Source organism: Leishmania martiniquensis, chromosome 24 (assembly GCF_017916325.1).
Source record: "Leishmania martiniquensis isolate LSCM1 chromosome 24, whole genome shotgun sequence".
NCBI classification, from domain to species: Eukaryota; Euglenozoa; class Kinetoplastea; order Trypanosomatida; family Trypanosomatidae; genus Leishmania; species Leishmania martiniquensis.
Window position 1 is genome coordinate 702914 of NC_090159.1, and position 18165 is coordinate 721078.

An 18165-nucleotide genomic window follows, 5' to 3' on the forward strand; every position below is an offset into this window, starting at 1 on the left:
ACACGGGCCTCTTTGTCCCTGTGTTTCCTCCGTCCCTGACTCCTCTCTCCCGCTCGCAATGCCGTTGGCACCAAGTGGCGAGAAGCGCGCGCGCACTTACACACACACACACACTCAATGACGCGCACACTGACGCGCAATCGAATAAAAATGTGAGGGAGAGAGAGAAAAACGAAAGAGACAAACAATAGCGACACGAAAGAAGTGGCAACACTGAAGGGACACACAGAGGTAAGTGATCTAAGAGAGTGACAGAAAAAATGAGGGAGAGAGAGGAGGGAGGATGAGGAGATGAAGGGAGCTGTACAAAGAGAGGGAGAGAAAAGATGTGTTAGTGTGAGTAAAGACAAATGAGAGAGAGAGAGAACAGCAACGACAACAGCGATAACACAACAAAAGAAGAAGCGGATGGGGGGGGGCTGCGTCGCCGCACCTCAACAGCACCACCCTAGGCCACCGCTGTACCGCTGCTGCGGTGTAGCGGTTTTCCAAAGGGAAAAAATGTGATTCCAAAGGCCGCTACGGCACACGGACAGATAGATGAGACACACGCAGACAGGCAGACAGGCAGCGATATCCAAAGATGAGGCGGGGGCGGGGGACGGTGACGCTTTACGGTACTCCCTCGTCTCTCTTTCGCTTCGGGGTGTTTCCACGCGATGGCTCACTACGTTGACGGTCGTCTCCCGCCACTGATCTCCGCAGCAGCGACTGAAAGAACAGCGTTGCGCACGAAATGCAAAGAGTCAACAAGGAGAGAGAGAGAACGCGCCTGTGCTAGTAGGCTGGGGTGTCCGGGGTACAAACAACTGTTCGTCCACTCCTGCAGCTTCTCCTGTGGGTGTACTCGTTGCTAAAGCAAGGGGGAGTGAGAAAGGGGGGAGGGGAGGGGGGATGCAGCAGCCCCGCGCTCGGCTGTAAGGCTTCGCGAAAGGAAAATACGCGACTGCGTGGGCGCGCGCGTTCGTGTGGCGGGACAGGAGAGAGAAGCTTCAATATGGATGTCCGTGTCTACAATTGTTTGGGTGCCGTTGAGGGAGAAGGGGGCAAACCCCTTCGCTTTCGTGTGTGCGTGTGTGCCTCGGTGGTTGAGATCGCACTGGTAGCGAAAGCGTGATCGTGGTGGTCTAGGGGAGTAGAAGGAACGAAAGGGGGAGCACACACGTGTACGCGGGAAGACAGACTCCTCCCCCTAAAGCAGAGAGAGCAGAGAAGAGACACAATTACAAAGCGAAAAAAAAAGGGTTACCGGTGAACGACCAGAAGCGGGGAAAAAATTGCATTGACGGCAGCGTCTGTTCTAATGCTCTCCTCCATGCGTGCAACTCTGCTGGTGATGGATGATGTGCGATGCAAAGGTTTGCGTGTGTGGCGGAGGCAGAGAAGGAAAGCGGATAAAGGAGAAGAGGTCACAAGACGAGCATGATTCGGTAGTGCGCATGGGAAGGGCAGTAGCATGGGCATCGGAGAGTGCGATAGCGCTCGTTTGCATATGCGGGTGTGCCTGTGTGGTTGTGCTGGGCTTGCACATCCAGTGTACCCCCTCCCCCCTCCATATGTGTATCCGGAAGGAGAAGACGCACCAAACCGCACACATCGCGATCGCGATGAGGGGGCGCCCCCTTCCCGGCCCCCGGACACCCGCTCCGCTTATCATTTGCCCGCTCGACCCCAGAGGCGGGGCTGCTCTGTCCAAGCCTCCATGAGAGACATGGACACTCGATAGGCGTACCGCCCACTTCCCTCTCTGCCCCTGGTAACAGGTAAGGTCTCCAGGGGCTGACGTACGAGGCAGTCGGTGAGATGCACATCTGTCGTTTCCTCTCGATTAGTCCTCTTTGTCTGTTGCGCATCGCTGCTACACTCGTCGAGCTGCCACACCTCAGCGCAGCATGGATACCACAAATTTCACAGAAATGAGCGCCCTTTATCGCGCACGCGCTCTATTTGTCGTTTGTTACACTTCACCTCTCCGATTTGACAGAAGTCCCTTCTCTCTACCCCCCCCCCCCCCAACACACACCTTTCGTCCATCCAGTTCCCCGCCCCTCCGATCTCTTTTCGTCGTTGCTGTGTGTGTGTGCGTGTGTGTGTTTGAGGGGGGGGATGCAACACTATTCTGCAGCACGGATGTGCGCCTGTGGGCCGAGTCGTCTGTTCGACGCTTCTTATTGGCGGAGTTGAGGGTGTGTGCACCAGCGTACCACTACACACACACAGACATACACATACACACACATGGCGCACGGGTGACGCCACTTAAGATCGAATGTGAAGAAGAAATAGGGTGGAGAGTGTGTGTGTGGGGGGGGCAGGGCGCAGATAGAAAAGAGGAGAGAGCGGTGCAGACAGAGCCGATCGTTTACATACACGCACGCAGTGTCTCCGGCGACACAGGTCGATAGAGCAACACTCAAAAGAAAAAGAAGACACAGACGGTGATGCCGACTAAAGGCACACGCTGGGAGAGCACGAGGGCACAGGAGTGAGGGTGTGGAAGGGGAAGGGGAAGGGGGGAGGTGAAGACAAGCGAGACAAACAGTGAAAATCAATGAGATGGACATGCGCAACGTTAGGCAGATAGAAGGCACGGATACCCCCAGTCGCTACGAAATGAGAGCACACACACACACAAAAAGCGAGGAAGCGAACGCGACTAACGCAGTGCTCTGCGTGGTCCATATTTTCACACGGAGGGCATATCCCTGTCGTTTTCATTAATTTGCACAGGTAAAGGAGCAGGAGAAGCCTTCAAAGAGGAGCTGCGAGAGCTCGTCCGAGTTGCCCCCTCCGCCCGTGCGCGCCGGGAGGCGCACGGAGAGTGTGAGTGAGCGGAGGAGACGTGAAAAGAAGAGCAGCAAGAGGAGGCACCCCGACATGAGAGCGCTGATACACACCCACACCCACATGTATATATATACATATATATATAGTTTACGCACAATGTAGAAAGCACCGGTCAACCACGTTAAGCGAGAGGAAGAGGAGGAGGAGGGGGGATGGCTCAAAGAAAGAGAGGGAAGAAAAAGGGAGCCACCCAGGGACAACGTCCAGCACTCAGTCAACACACGTACACACATAATATACACAAATGGTATAGCAGCAGACACACTCACAAGTCGCACTTATCAAGCCAGCCGAAGAAGATGCGGAAGAGGAAGAGGGGGAGAAAAGTTTAGTGAGGGCTCGGCCACGGCAACACATCTTCTTTAATTCTTCGTGTAGTGCGCTGCGTGAACAGGAGCAGAACGTAGGCAAAGAGGGCACAGGGACAGAGAGTGAGAGAGAGGAGGAGAGAGGGGTGGGGTGGGGGGCGAAGTAAACGAAAGAAAACGGAAAGGACCGAAATAAATTGAGAAGTGGCACGTCCTCAAAGGATTGCGCAGCGGCGGTGAGGCAGGGCGAGGGGGAGAGGGCGGAGGTGGTGAGTAGGTGAAGGAAGGAAGGGTGAAGAAGGAAAGAGGAAGAGACAGCGTGGCTTCCGCCCCCCCTCTCTCTCTGCATCTCACCTCCCCAACAGCCACGCCTCTCCCTTCCTCTTCCTTCGCAAGCCACTCGCTTTCCACTGCCGTTCGCGCATATGGCACAGAACGATCGCGACGAAAAAGGGGGAAAAAGGAAAAAGAGTCCAACAGCGCCATTAATAGAGGGGGAGAAGGCTAATGTCTTCAGCACTATAAAACGGCAAAAATCTGAACGAGTCGCAGCACAGACAGCACAGGGCCAAGACGGTGGCGCGCCGCTCAGCATTGCTATGGCCTCACCTTTCGCTCTGCATTGTTCTCCCTTCCCCTCCCTCTCTCCGCGTCTCCCCCATCCCCCTGATGCCCTCTTCTCCCCTCGCCTCGGGCGGTGCAGGGTGGGGGGCTCATTGCTTATTCTTATGCGTTTCGGAGACGACTGTCCGCCTATTCGTCCTCTCCAAGACGCTGAACGGAAGAACCAGCGAAGCGAGCGCGAAATTGACGGGCACGGGGGCAGCGCTCACACTCACACATGCACACGAGTGCAAAGACGAGCTCATTCGTGAAGGGTCGCCAGATTGGTGGATAAAGAGATCGGGGATAGAGACGCATCCAAGTGTGAGGAAGGCCTACCCCCCCCTCTTCCCCCTTTCTCCCACCCACCCACACATATAGAGAGGGAGAGATGAAGAAGGGAGGTGACGTGAGCGGCTGCTGGTGCTTGTGTCTGTATCGCCTTGATGATAGCTCTCTGCCTTGGGGCCTTTTTGCATGCGCACTGGCCGTTTCCGTACATAAGTATACACACATACATATATATGTATGCGTGCTCATTTAATCGTTACCGTCTCTCTCTCCCTCTCGTAGTGGTTGTGACGCTCAGCTGGTGTGTCAGGTATGGCCGAGAAGGTGAGCCGTACAGCCCAATCCATACAGGGGTGTGCCTGGGAGGAGAGGGGGGATGGGAAAAGAAGGCGAGAGCGGGAATCGAGCACAAGCACACACTCACTATTGGGGACATCACACACACACACGCACACACAATTAGATAGAGGAGAGGAGGAGGAGGCGAGAACGACATGCCCTTGCTGCTTCTTTCGCTGTATGCGCATCTGTGTGTAGCGCTGCATGTTTGCGCGCTCTCCCCTCCCCTTTTGTCGGTGGTGAGGGAGATGAGCGGAGACCTCTCTGAGAGGGAGGGCGAGCGAGTGAGGGGGGGAAGAGGGCGGGCAGGAGCACGCCTTGGCACAGCAACAAACACGGACACATGGACGGCGGCGTGAGGCCAAGGTGCAGTGAAGAAGAGCTGCGTTGCGCAGGGATGAGAGGGGATGGGGCAGTACTGTGAATTAATAGAGGAAAAAGAGGGGGAGGAGAGTGAGTGAGTGAGTCGAGGAGAGAAAGACAGGCGAAGAAGAAGGAGGGGGGTACACATATACGTATACGCACCCATTCGCTCACCCGCCCACCCATCCACACACCTTAAAGACTCACTGCACGAATCCCGAGAAAAGGAGGAGGAGGTGTGTGTGTGTGTGGGGGGGCGATGAAGTGGAACGGAGTGGAATGGTGGTGGTAGTGGGGGGGGGAGGTGGAGAGGAAGGGAAGGAAAAACGCATCAACATACATAGTGAAATGTAATTACACACATACGCACATTCGCACGCGGCGCAATATCATGAGAAATGGAGAGTACAAGGGAAAGAGGAAGAGACGGAGAGGGGGTGGGGTGGGGTGGGCGTGCGCGCGCGTGTGTGTGTAGGTGTAAAGTCGGGAGGGGGGATACGCATTCACAGAGAGAACACCATGGGAAAGAGAAGGGGGGAGGCGAGCACACAGAAAAAAAGAGAGAGGAAAACTGTGCCCAGAGGACGAGAGCTCCATCTGGGGGGGGGAGGGGGGAGGGAACGTGTGCGCTGCGTAGGCGCACGTGTGTCTGTCTGTGTGATCTTTGGCCGTGAATCGATTCGAACAAGTTAACAAATAAACCTGCAGCTGCGAAAGCGAAGAGCAGAGCAGTGCTTCCTCCCCCTTCCTCCCTCTATTGTGTGGTAGCGCACATACACTACTCGGTGAGACACCTCGATGCTTTTATCTGTTTCGAGCAGTACCCATCCCGTCATATTGTATGAGTAAAACTGAACTAGACCGAGTACGCCACGAACCCATCGACTTCTGACGAGCAGCCGTGGGCACGTGGTGCAGCAACGCCGGCTTGGCGATCCGAGCGTCACTCCCTGACTCGAGCTCCACCCGCCCGCTCTTTCTTCGGAGGTCTCCTCACAGCCGCTCCCATCACGCCGGCCGCCACCTGGTGTATTCCTTTTTGGGCAGCTCAGGCCCTCCCCACCATCAGTAGGCAATGCAGGGGCTGGGCGGAATGCGTCCAAGTCATGCTGATACTTTGCCTATTGCATGGACAACACAGATGTATTCACTGCAACGAGTCCTTTTTGACCCAGCGCCGTATAGGGGGCGCGGCCGCCGACATCAGCAGCGATACACTACTCGGACTCCGCGGCATCGATGGCGCTTGAGCCTGCTGTTGCCAGAGGCGGTTCAACATTGGAGGAGGATGGGGGGCTGTTTGGCTACCCCTAATGAGAAATCCGGGCGCACTGGACCCCCCTTGAAATACCGCACGCACAGAGGTGTGTCTCCCCTAGTCACTAAGGTTCACCACAGCCGATGCCAGGAGGGGGGAAAAATAGTCAGGAATGCTACAGCTGCCTCTGATGCGCGGATTGTCCTCTTTCGACACCCTCCCTCCCCCGCCCCCGCCCCCGCCCGCACACGCGTACACACGCCCTGGAGGCCATACTTTATATTTGTTTAGCGCATCAGCCGCTCTTTTATTCTCATCGGCCTTTATGTGTGTGTGTGTGTCGCTCTCTCCACAACAAACGAGCCGTCGCACCTTCGCAATGCCACGTGCGCAAAAGTGTGTACAGGGGGGCAGTGGGAAGGAAGAGGAGAATTGTGCATCGAGCCAGAAGTGGCGGCGATCGGGTTGACTGGCGGGTGGGATGAGACGGGCGTATGTGTATAAGCTCAGTGCATGAGTGAAAAGTTCGCAGAGGATGCCCCTGGGGAGTGGGGACAGTGGTGCGGGTGGGGGCGAGGTAGCGGAAATGCTGTGCAAAGAGGCACAGAGAGTGAGCGAGATAGAATCCTCCGGAACGAAAAAAAAGCGGAAGAGCGCATCGAGTGGTGGTGGTGTGTGTGTGTGTGTGTGGGGAGAAAACAACAGCGATAACAGCTAAAGGAAAAGGGCAACGAAAAAAAAGCGGAAAGGGGGCGGAGCATCGCTAATCACTCCCGAGGGGAGGGGGGAAGAGAAGACGTGAACACAAGAAGCGGAACATCGCATCACCTGCTCTCCTCTCCCTCTCCTTCGTTCCCTCGCCCACACCACCCCAAGCAGCAGAGGGGGGGTATGGTGTTAGTGGATCGCAGCGCAAAGCTACGAGATTGGAAAGTGGAGCACAGAACCACACTCGCACACGAAAAAGACAAAGCCAGATGAAGGAAGAGAGAGAAGAGCTGCGAGAGGCAAGTGTGGGAGGTGGCGGGGGGGAGAAGAGAGGGGAATGGTGGGTGGGCAGGAGCCACAACACATATACACAGAACAGGAAAAAAATGAGGTATAAAAGTCGTTATCGAAAAGAGCATTCTTTGTATGACGGTGACGCTCTGCAAGGAAGCCAGAAGTGCACCCCACCCCCACCAGCATACTTTTCCGCACCCTTATCTCTCCTCCTCCCTCCCTCCCATTCCCCTCCAAGCCTCTTGACTCTCCTGGGACTAAGAGGCCCCCTTCCCCACCCCTTTCTTCTGGTGATCTATGCCATGAGCAACGCGTATATGCGTATGCATTGACATTAGTTTTCTTTTTGTCTGCCCAATAGGTGGTCATAGAGAGAGAGTGAGTGAGTGAGAGTGAGAGCGAAAGAGATGAAATCACCGACGAGGAGGAGTGGGGCGGAGGGTGGGAGGCGGCAAAACAGAAACGTAACGAAATGGGCCGCAGTCACCGCCGCAGCTGAAATCAAAAAGGGGTGAAAAACAAAAAAGGATAGCCAAAGAAGAGGTCGTGGAGGGGGGGCGGAGTGGGCGGGTAGTGAGGGCAAATCAGGGGCCACCCGCCCACTCCACCCCCTCCTCCACGGGTAGCTGCAGCCGCAACCAAACAACAACGCATGACACACACGCACGCACACGACAACAAATAGACACTGCTACCGCCACACAGCACGATGAAGGACCCAAATAAAAACGGGGAAAATGAAAAGAAAAAAAAGAGGACAAAGAAGAAAGTGCTGCCGCGCCGATAGCAGAGAGAGAGAGACAGTTCACATCAAAAAACGCAGCAAGATGCGCCTACTCAGAAATCGCTCGTGCCAAGCGGTGTGTGTGTGTGTGGGGGAGGTAAGATACGCGCGCGCATCAACACGCTTACACAAAAGGCTGTATGCGTGTGAATGAGCGCGTCAGTGGGAGACGTATTACCTACATACGAGGCTGATCCGGAGGTGGCGGTAAACGTTGACCTTGTACCGCGATACCCATTATGCTCGAAGATCGCTCGCTGCGTCCACTGCGCGTCACGGGCGGCAGCGCCACCCCCTCGCGTGCCGTGTGTGCAAAGGCACGCCGAGTCGGCGTGCGATCACCGCAGCACATCATCGACCCCGGCCCGAAATCTTCAGCGCTGGAAGTCATGCCTCGACTGCTGCTGCTGGCGGTTGTCCCGTTGTAGGTGGCGGCGGCACAGGCATTGGGGGAGGTGCCGCAGCCGCCGCGGCCACCATTGAGCGCCGCTGTGCAAAGGCCCGCTACTGTGCCGCTGCTAACCGTCAGCACACGGCTTGGGCGGCCGGTGGCGTCCCAAGAGGCGGCGGCTCCACTACGAGGGGCCGAGAGCGAAATACTGCGCGCTCGCTCATCGCCCCTTTCCTCCACCGCCACTAGCACTTTCGTTGCGTCCGGTGGGGTGTGGTCGGTCCACCCGCCGTTGCCGTTTTGGTAGATGCCGTTAGTATGCGTCGCTGCGCGAAGCGTGTCCTCACTGGTGGCGCCGCGCCCCGATAGGCCCCCCATGGCACCAAGCGCAGGCGAGGAGCCACTGTTCACTGCCGCCTGCGGCACGTGTGGTAGAGCAGGCGAGTACGAAGTACCGAGAGGGTGGCGCCGGGCGGAGGTGGACGCGGATCCGCCACGTGACGCAGGTGCGCGGGTGGGTCCGAGCGACTCTGTATCTGCCGAAATGGAGCGCGCTGTCGACGCGCTCGGGGGAAAGGCTGGCCGCGACGCCGACCGCAGCGGCGACACGCCGCTCTGCGAGGCGGTCGACATGCTGTACTCGTTTTGTGAGACGATGCTGGATCGACGGCTACGGGTGTTGCTGCCGTTGCCGCGTGCAAGGAACGGCCGTGTTGGCTGGTGCTGCACAGAGAAACGGATATCTAGTGGCGTCTCCATGGCAATCGTCGTGCCCCAGTCGCTCACCTCATCGCTCATGTGGGCCGCCAGTAGACGAAGCGGACGGCAGTAGACATCGAACGTGTCGCGTGATAAGTACAGCCGGTTCTGCAGCAGCTCCACCATGCGGAACTCCAGCGCGTTGAGGTCGTCGTTCGTGACGCCGCCAACGACGGAGAAGTCGTGATTGTTCAGCGTTCGCGTGTCCATGATTTTGCTCGCCATTCTGGTCGATGTCAGGTAGAGCTTGAACACATTGTATGGGTGCAGCAGCATGCTTGGGTGCATGCAAAGCAGTCGGTCAAGGTAGAGGCACCCGCACACCAGCACGGACGGAGAGACGTAGGTGTACTTGACAATGCGCTTGAGGTAATCATGAATGGAGATGGCTGGGACCTCGCGAGTGGAGAAGGCGTCGAGTTCCGCCTGCGGGCTCGGCAGTGCGGCTTTGCCGCTGTTGCCTGCCGTGCTTACAGGCGCAGCGCTGGCGTTGGTACTCCCTCGCGGAGACCGCTCCGCATCAGCCGCGCCGCTCAGCGAGTTTGCCGGGGGCGAGATTGGCGATGACACGTGCGCTGGTATCCCGTGCTTCTGCCGCAGCACCTCATGCGCTGCGATGGTGCAATCGATTGCGTACGCCAGCCAGGGAACCAGAAACCGGTACTCCCGCGCATGCTTCTCTTGCATCGTCTCCGATTCGTTCAGCAATCGCCCCGAGCGCTTGCTGTGCCGCTGCGGCATTGCCACGGACGGCGTAAGCGGGAAAAGGTCCACAGGCTCTTCTATCGTTGACGGCAAGGGCGGCATCGCCGGCGCGGTGGACAAGCTCGACGGTGCCGTGCCCATGCTCACGCCGCTTACGCTGCTGCTGTCCACAATGGCGCTGGTCGTAGCCTCTTGGCCACAGGCGTTATAGAAGCCGCTCCCGCTGGCTGAACCACCTTTTGGCGAGGGCTGCAGACTGCTGTTGCACGCCGCTAAGCTATTCGGCAGGGTTTGCCGCTTGCGGAAGAAGTAGCAGATGAGCGGCTTCTCCATTTCATCGACGCTGAGCGGCGACGCAGCGGGGGCGAGCCGCGGTGGGTGGTAGACTCTCGATACGCTGGCGTCCTCGTCGCGGCTGCTGTTGTTGTTATTGGCATCGCCTCTGTGGCGGCGTCCGTTCTGCGTCATTGTGTCCAACGCACTCATCGTACAGCACTGAAAGCAGAAGTCTACAGGAAATGAGCACACACACACACACAGAGAAGAGAGAGCCGAACGAGAAAAAAAAATGACTGCTGCTTGGGAAAGAGGGGGGCCTCTATGAAGACGATGCTGACGTGCACACCGTCACACGCAGAGAGAGAGGATGCACTTCCTGAGTCTTACAGAGGTGAGGGAATACCAGGCAAGCTGCGTGTGCGCGCTTGCCACTTGGTGAATGCGCCACCCTCTCCAAGGGTGGTGCTGCTACTAGAGTCTCGAGAAGGCTATGGGGGCCAGCGTGGATGTGTATAAGTGTGTGACAGTTGAAGAGATGGCGGCAGTTAAGGGGAGGGGGGTAGAGGGGAAGCGTATCCCTCTTTCCGCCTGACTATGAAGCTCGAATACAGGGCGAAAACGAGGAAGCACCACCCCTGACATACGCACAGGGGAGGAGAGGTGCAGGCGTGCGGCCGCAACACGCGAAGAAGGGGGAGAGGTTTGCCGAGGTGGGGGTGGGTGGAGAAAAAGGAGCAGGAGACACACACTCACACAAAATATAAGCGAACGAAATGCAAAGAGCGATGTACGCGACAACAGTGTTGAAGGGTGAGAATGCGCGTGTGCGTGCTGGCGTGTATGATGGGAGTGGGTGGAAGGTGGCGAGTGGCGACGTGCTGGAAGCCGAGAGCGAAAGAACAGGAAGGGAGGAGGAGGAGGAGAGAGATGATGATGACTTGTAGGTGAAAAGTGGAGATAGATGAGTTGGCGAATGAGCACTGGATGCAAACAGTGAAGCTGCCGCGGCACGAGGACAGGGGAGAGAGTGAAGACGAACAGAGGGCGGAAACGCAAAGAAAAAAAAACGGCCAAATATAGAGAGGAGAGGAAAGGTGAACGCGTGTGGTGCAGGGTAAAGCGACAGAGGAGGGCCAGAGAGAAAGAACGAAGACAACACTTCACATCAATGAGCACAAAACATATGTGACTGAGGTGCGGCAGTGAAGATGTGCACGAGACGAATGAGATGGAGAAAGGAGGGGAGAGCAAAGCCAGGAGACCCCCCGCACACACACCCGAGAAGAGAGAGCGAATGTACGACGAGGCGGCGCGTGCAGGGGCGTCGCGCACACGCGTCGAGGGCAAACGCGGCAGTGGAATCCCTCACCCCCACAAGCACAAGCACAAGCGCATTGAGGCGAGGGAAGCAAGTTGAGGCAAAGGAGAAAGGAAGGAGTGCACGAGAAGAGTGGAGAGAGTTGAGAAGAGGCGACAGCAAATACCCACATACAGAGCGCTGCACGCACGTCTCTTGGCGCTGAAATGGCGCTACGAGCGATGCCCTCCTATGCCTCGAAGGCACCTAGGGAGACAGAGAAGGGCACGTACTCCACCTACACCCGATATGTCGTCCCTCCTCCGCTTTGTTTCCTGAACCCGCGAGGCGTACCACCGCCGTCAGCCGGGAGTGAGCGCGTGGGGGAGGTGGGAGGGTCAGTGTAGGCGTCTTCAGCGACAGGGCCTCCATGAGCCGTGCAGTTCCGTTGCTTTAAACTGATCGTTTACTTTTCCTTGGGCGCTTGCTTCTGTGAGCGTGCGGGAAGGGGGGAGGAGCCTGGTAGGCGGACACACGTGCACACCTTACCACACGTGCGGAAGCGACGGAGGGGTCCAGACTCCAGCGAACACCAGCCTCATCACCGCCACAAACGCCAAGAGAAGCACGAAAAGCCTGTGCGCACACGCGCCAGTCTCTCGTCTCTTTTTTCTCAAGACGGGACTGTCCAGTCAGCCTGAACCAACAGCCACGCAGCCGTCGACTGACCCTCGACGCGAGCGCCGGTGGCAATCCCCTCCAACGGCAATGCCAACGACTTGAGCACCTTATTATCTACGGTAGCACGCCACACAGGCGGCAGCGACGAAGACGACAGAAAGAGTGTCCGCAGCGAGCGCAGGACATCGCGCACCACCGGCGAGTCGTTGCGTTCCACTGCCAACAAAACGGCGCTCTGCTGCACAACGGAGACCGCCAGTCGCTCAGCAAGCCTTGCCGCCCCAGCCGTCACTAGGCTAGACCCAGGGTGACGAAGGGCCACCACCACATTGCGGAGAAGCGCAGCCGTAGCGGTTCGGCAGTTAGTGCGCGTCGTAGCGGGCGTGTCGCTCGTGATGACCTTCGTCATGGACGGCAGCGACGCCGCCAACCACACGAGCATCTCCTGCGCGTCTCCAGTCATCGCTGACACCTGCACGCGCGCGTCGCACAAGCGAGCAAACACGGACGCAGCGAGCCGCAGAGCCACCATCCACTCGGCCGCCGACACTGGGAGCTGCGGAGGCTGTGCTGTTTGAGAGCCCCAGAGCGTGGTCAGCTTTTCTAGCATCTCCCCGACGACCTCGGGCCTATCAGCGGTAACGGCGAGCACGTAGCGCAGCGCGTCCGTTGCTGGGAAGCGAGACCCCGCCGGCAGTGCGGAGTAGAGGCTGAGAAGGCCTAAGCACTTTGTGGATGGATCCCAGGCGTTCGATAGCACCTCCTCGACTGTGTGGTGGAACTCTGTGTGGGTTGGTAAGAGCGTGCTCACCTTTGCCTGCGCAGCTGCAGCGTTGAAGGCGTCAAACAGCTGTGGTGCCTCCCACGCAGGAAGGAGACTCTCGGCTTCCATTGATGGCGCCTCTGCCCTTGACGCCGGCAGCGGCGTGGGTGCTTCAGCGCCATTAGAACCAGAGGCGCGTCTGGTATCCTCCAAGCCTGGAATACGCACGAGATCCTCTGGAGAAATATGCGCCATAAGAAAGTTTTGGATCTCCTCCTGCGAATCCTGCGCCACTACGCCAGCGTGTTCCTGGAGGAAGCACTTTGCGGTCTCTACAACACTGTCGCCGACATTGTAGGGAAGCTTCAGCATACGACCCTCGACATTCACATCGAAGAGGTAATCATACATTTTCCCGTTGTGTAAGTGCTTCTCGTGCTGCTGTTTTGAAGCGCCTGTGTAGCTTTGAGCATCTGGCCCAGCTACAACGACGCCGATCTTCTCCCATCGGCCGGCATTCCACACATACAGCTCTACCTCGCCCTTCTCATTACGGGCGAAGAGGCGCTCGCCCTCAGACGCACCTCGGCGCTGTGCGATCTCATGCGTGAACGGTAGCGATTCAACATCGAGGCCGCCAGAAGCGGCAGCAGCGCTGCTGGATTGGGCGATTTTGACATCCACCGTCTGGGAGGAGACGGCCACCTCCAAAGCTTCCAACTTCTCGATGGACGCCATGTGGTCATAGTCACGGGTCCATACGCGCACGGTGTGATCCGAACCACCAGACAGCAGCCGGCCGTCCGATGTAGCTGCCACACTCCATACGACGCAGGGATGCTGAATAACTTGCACAGTAGACAGCTTACCGACAGCGTCACCCGAACGCCATACACGCACTGTGTGGTCCTCTGAGGCGGTGTACAGCTCCGACAGCTCAGGGGACCAGCAGATCGAGTAGATGAGTGAGTCATGGCCGTCTAATACTTGAAGAGAGTACTCAGTGCCAATGCTCCACAATCTCACCGTGCAGTCGTTTCCTGCCGATGCGAAGCGGTTACTGTCCACCGCACAGATGCACTGCACAACATCCTGGTGACCAGAGAAAATTTGTATGGTCTCTCCCGTCAACGCATCCCAGGCGTGAATCGTCTTGTCGCCAGAGCCAGACACCACCGTCGAAGTGTTCGTTAGCTGCGCCACACCACGGATAGCAGTGGCGTGTTTTTCGTAGAGCCGCTTCGGTCGTCCACTCTTATGATCGAAAATAAGGACCGTCCCACCCCAATCACCAGAAATTATGTCGCCCGACAGAGCCTCCTCTACCTCCGTGTCGACACTTCCATGAATGAAGCGCATGACGGTGCCACAGCAAGCGCCGCTGCTGTGCCCGTCTAGTACGGCCTCTACCGCGGCTGATTCAGTGTTCCACAGCGCCACATGTTTATCATTTGACCCAGTGACAACGCACGGTTCGTGGTCTAGGAGCTCTATGTCAGAATGAAATAGAACATAGTTGACAAACGCGGTGTGGCCAGCAAAGGTCAAGCCATCCTCCACCGTATCCCCTGAAGTCGGAACAGTGGACCACTTAGCTGTGTTGTCGCGCGAAGCCGTAAAGATGGAAGATGGATCACACGGCGAGGAGCTGACGAAGCGCACATCAGAGGCGTGCTCTCGCCCATCTGCCTCAAGAATGAACGCCGTGTCGCACATGCTCACGGCTGAAAATCCTCTGAGACGTACCGAGGAATTGGTGATAGCACACTGACTACGACTCAACGCTTTGCTGTGGCCACCAAAGCGAGAGCGCAGAAAAGCTTGTGAAGAAAGGGAATACGAAGGGCACCTTCAAAGGCCAAAGAGGACACAATGCGCATGTTAAAGTCACTCAAAGAGCAGTGAAGAAAAAAATTCATTTTCGTTTTGGATAGCGAAGAATAGCGTCGAAGGGGAAATGCAGCAGGTAGCAAGATGGCAGAGCGAAATAGAGGCATCTGCTTCCTAGCACGTGCCTGCGACCGTGAGGAAACGAGCTCAAAGCAACTACAACATAGCAGACGGCACCAAAAGAAGGGCTTGACTTGTCCAAGACTAAGCAGATGCCCGATAATACTGTGAACGCCTTCTTTTTTTTTTCGCCCAGAGCCCTGCGCCTTTGATGATGTGAGCCTCAACGAAGAATATCATGGTCAAGCGCTCTCTCATTCTCTGTGAAAGGCAACCAAAAAAGTCCGCGCCCCTCCAAACCCTCGACCCACTTCTATTAGTCGCAGGCACAAGCACCCGCAACGCAGGAGTGTTGGGATAGTAGTTGACGGTGGCCAAGTCTGCGTCCGCCATGAGGCGGGCAGCGTGGCGCCGCGGCTCGCACCTATCCGGCCTCGCCCTCACACGGCCCGCTGCGGCGTGTGCTTGGGGGAAGCATGGGCCACCCAGGTGGAGGTGCACAGCTGTGCGGGTGACGGGCAGAATTCGAGGCAGGCGCCGGCAGTGCTGAGGTGGCCTGGTCTGCGCCTTGCGCGTGTCCTATTCGGTGGCCTGAGGCCCCGCCTTCGGGTCTGTGGTAGGTGGTGTAGAGTTGAATTCGAGGTATCCTTTATGGCAAAGTGGTCGCGTGAGGAAACTAAATCAGCAGCTCTGCAACTGGAGAATCAGTGGTGGTAAGGAGGCTTAGCTCTCAGGGAAGCCCAAGTGATGGCAATAAGAATGCCTTCCGATCACTGGCTACTGAAGGTGATGCACGCGAAGAGGTGTCAAGAAGAATCGCGGCCAGCTGGCAGCCGTAGCGAGCAGCATTGAAAGAAGTCCAAGCGGGCGAGCCTGAAGATTCCGACCAGGCATGGGGAAGGCCAGTCACCGGAGATAATAGTGCGTGCGCGCTGTCTAGGAGATGCAGTCCGGCGTACGCAGACACCCATCTCAGTTCATCCTCAGCGCTCCAGAGCGAAAGCACCCGGTGGTGTGGTGATCGCGTACATGCCCATTGAACCAGTCCGAGGCGAAGGTGCCACATACACTCGTGTCCCTTTTCGCTGTGAAGTCTGATTTCCGCTTGTGTAACCGCCATAAAGCTTCTCCATAATGCGGGCGCAAGCCTGATGGATGGGAAGCTCTCACTAACGCACCTTCCGCTTCCGTCGTCTTTGCTTGCGTTGGGGCCTTCTTGAAGGCGGCTCCTGAGTGGTTTAGCATCTGCTTGGCCAGTACCTTTCGCTAGTAGCTCTGCTTCCAAGAGGGATACATCAGCCTTCCTGTCTAGATCCTCTTGCTCTTGCAGGAGAAATAGAAGATAAGATGTAGCCGATCCATCACTGTTGTGCTCTCTGGTGAACTGAATGACTTTCTCGCTATCCACTCGTATCGCATCGCACGCACTATCACATCCTTCGCGGGTACTTGACGTGTTTGAGTGCAGGGTACGAAATCGAAGCCGGCGGTAGTGCCACGCGTTGTAGTTCATCGGATGACTGTGTGCAGCCATGAAAAACAGCTGGTCGTCTTGCGCCTCAAAGCGGCAAGCTGGCAAGGCAGCTTCATCGACTCCCTCAGGGTCGTCGATAAGAAGTCCGCAGTTGCGAATGTTGCAGCAAAGCCACTGCCGATATTCCCACAACGACTTGGCCTTTGGGAGAAGGGTCAAGAAAAGATCCGATAAGAGAAACTCTTTCATCACTTGATGCACCTTTTGACTCATCTCTGCCGTCCCTTCTGCAGTAAAACACGTTTTGCGCAGCCACCTTCGACGAGTCGATGCAAAAATGTCGTGCTGAGGAGCGCAGGCCCATGCTAAAGCAACAATCGTGGGGTCCATGCCGCTTAGCATCGCTCGCGTCACATGTGGGCTGTCATCAAGGCTGTCCGCCGATCGACTACCAATATTCACAAGTTTTTGCGGCGCAGCTTTGGCTTTTTGGAAAGAGCTCACAAAAAAGGCCTTCATTACATCAACAAAATCGCGGTCAACTAGAACAGGAAAGTCAGTATACTTGGCGCTACTGTTGGCTGCGCAGGACATGTCGGCTAAGCAAGCGACCCGGTTCGGCCGTAGTGGTTGTAGAGAGAGGCCGAATGCTGGCCTGATAAATGGCGCACCAGGTGTTTTGATGCTCTTCAGGTATAGCCCTGCGCCGGCGTCCAAGATGTGGTCAAAGTCCTTTGCCGCATCTGTGATAATGGTGTAATCGTATTCCATATGCCTGTTCCGAAAGGGCTAACAGAAAAAGGGTGTTCACATTGATTACACTACAGCGATGTGGCAGCCTGAAACCGACAAAGCGAGTAAGCTATATGGGGGGAACGTGTTTCGAGTGAGAGAGCAAGGGGTGAAGGGTACCAAGAATAATATTCGGGGAGTACTGACGTGATGCAGAATACCATTTATCTTTGATAGAATTGTAGAGAGTCCAAAAAAAAAAATACTTCCGACCACGCTCCGCTTATGCACCGAAGCTTGATCTCCGTTTCTCGGCACTCACTATTCGATGACCATCATCTGTATGAATGTGGGAAAAGATTATCACTGGTGCAATGCCATGAGTAGAAATGAGAAACTCATTGCAAAAAGACGAAGCTGGTTTAAGCAAATCCCTAATGGCGCCACGATTACTAGTAAAAGCCCACGCAATGGAATGAGAGGTACACGCCTCTCGAATTTGTCTATCGTGGGGTTGCTTCAACCACTTCCTAAAGAGCACCCTTATTCGATGAGAATGTCTTTCGCCTCGTTGAGCTTCGCTGCAATATACGGTGTTCCACTGGCATCACTGTGAAAGTCCTTCATCATTTTTCGGTATCGCTTCTTCACTTCCTCGGGTGTCGGGCGCTGAAAAATGGGACCTACTTCGTCTTCCTTGAATCCGAGAAGCATATAGGCTTCGTATTCAGTCATTGGGGAGTGGAATCCACACTCGAACTTGTGATACGGCTTGGCATTGCTCAGAAAATGCGAGGAGGCAATATGTGCGCCAGAAGTCGATACCCGTTGCGCGATTCGCGGGCCTACACGGGAAGCGTAGTAGATGCTGCACCCGACAAGAATGCCAGCGAGAATTGGGAGCGCCATTTTCTGTTAGCAGCGTCTGGTATGCCGCGTGTGCGGTGCCCAATGTCCTCGGAAAGACGGAGGAAATTGAGGAAGAGAAAGTGGGCGGGATGTTTTTCATTCGGGGGGTGGCGGGGGTGCCGCGCTGGCCGCGTTTGGTGTCCTTGGCGCTTTCGGGGAGGGGGTCGGCGGCCGCCGGCCGCCGGCTGCCAGGCTGGGGAAGCGGCGAGTGGCCCCTGGGCGGCCGCGAGGGGCCCCTTCGTGGTGGGGCTTCTGGGCCTGGCCGGGGGGGGAGGGGGGCAGGGTTGGTTTTTTTTGTTTGTGTGGGGGGTGAACGCCTTCCCCCCTGGCGGCGAAAACCCGCGCGCCAAAGGGGGCGGGGGGGGCCAGCGAGCCACCCATTTGCGGCCGCCGAACCCGCACCGAAGGGGTTGACAGGAACAACTTGACG

General features: G+C 56.8%; 4 protein-coding genes across 4 annotated transcripts; all 4 read right to left on the minus strand.

Moving 5' to 3' along the window:
- Positions 1-7973: 7973 nt before the first annotated feature.
- On the minus strand, positions 7974-10136 carry LSCM1_05148 (uncharacterized protein; the record flags this gene model as incomplete). The annotated part of the gene is made up of 1 exon (XM_067322621.1): positions 7974-10136. The coding sequence occupies one exon, from the start codon at positions 10134-10136 to the stop codon at positions 7974-7976; it is 2163 nt and encodes a 720-aa protein (XP_067178484.1).
- A 1763-nt stretch (positions 10137-11899) lies between these two features.
- Positions 11900-14386, minus strand: LSCM1_05149 (uncharacterized protein; the record flags this gene model as incomplete). Its single annotated transcript, XM_067322622.1, has 1 exon — positions 11900-14386. One exon carries the CDS (start codon positions 14384-14386, stop codon positions 11900-11902), a length of 2487 nt encoding a protein of 828 aa, XP_067178485.1.
- A 964-nt stretch (positions 14387-15350) lies between these two features.
- On the minus strand, positions 15351-16865 carry LSCM1_05150 (uncharacterized protein; the record flags this gene model as incomplete). Its single annotated transcript, XM_067322623.1, has 1 exon — positions 15351-16865. The coding sequence occupies one exon, from the start codon at positions 16863-16865 to the stop codon at positions 15351-15353; it is 1515 nt and encodes a 504-aa protein (XP_067178486.1).
- A 504-nt stretch (positions 16866-17369) lies between these two features.
- Positions 17370-17735, minus strand: LSCM1_05151 (uncharacterized protein; the record flags this gene model as incomplete). The annotated part of the gene is made up of 1 exon (XM_067322624.1): positions 17370-17735. One exon carries the CDS (start codon positions 17733-17735, stop codon positions 17370-17372), a length of 366 nt encoding a protein of 121 aa, XP_067178487.1.
- Between the last annotated feature and the right edge of the window lie 430 nt (positions 17736-18165).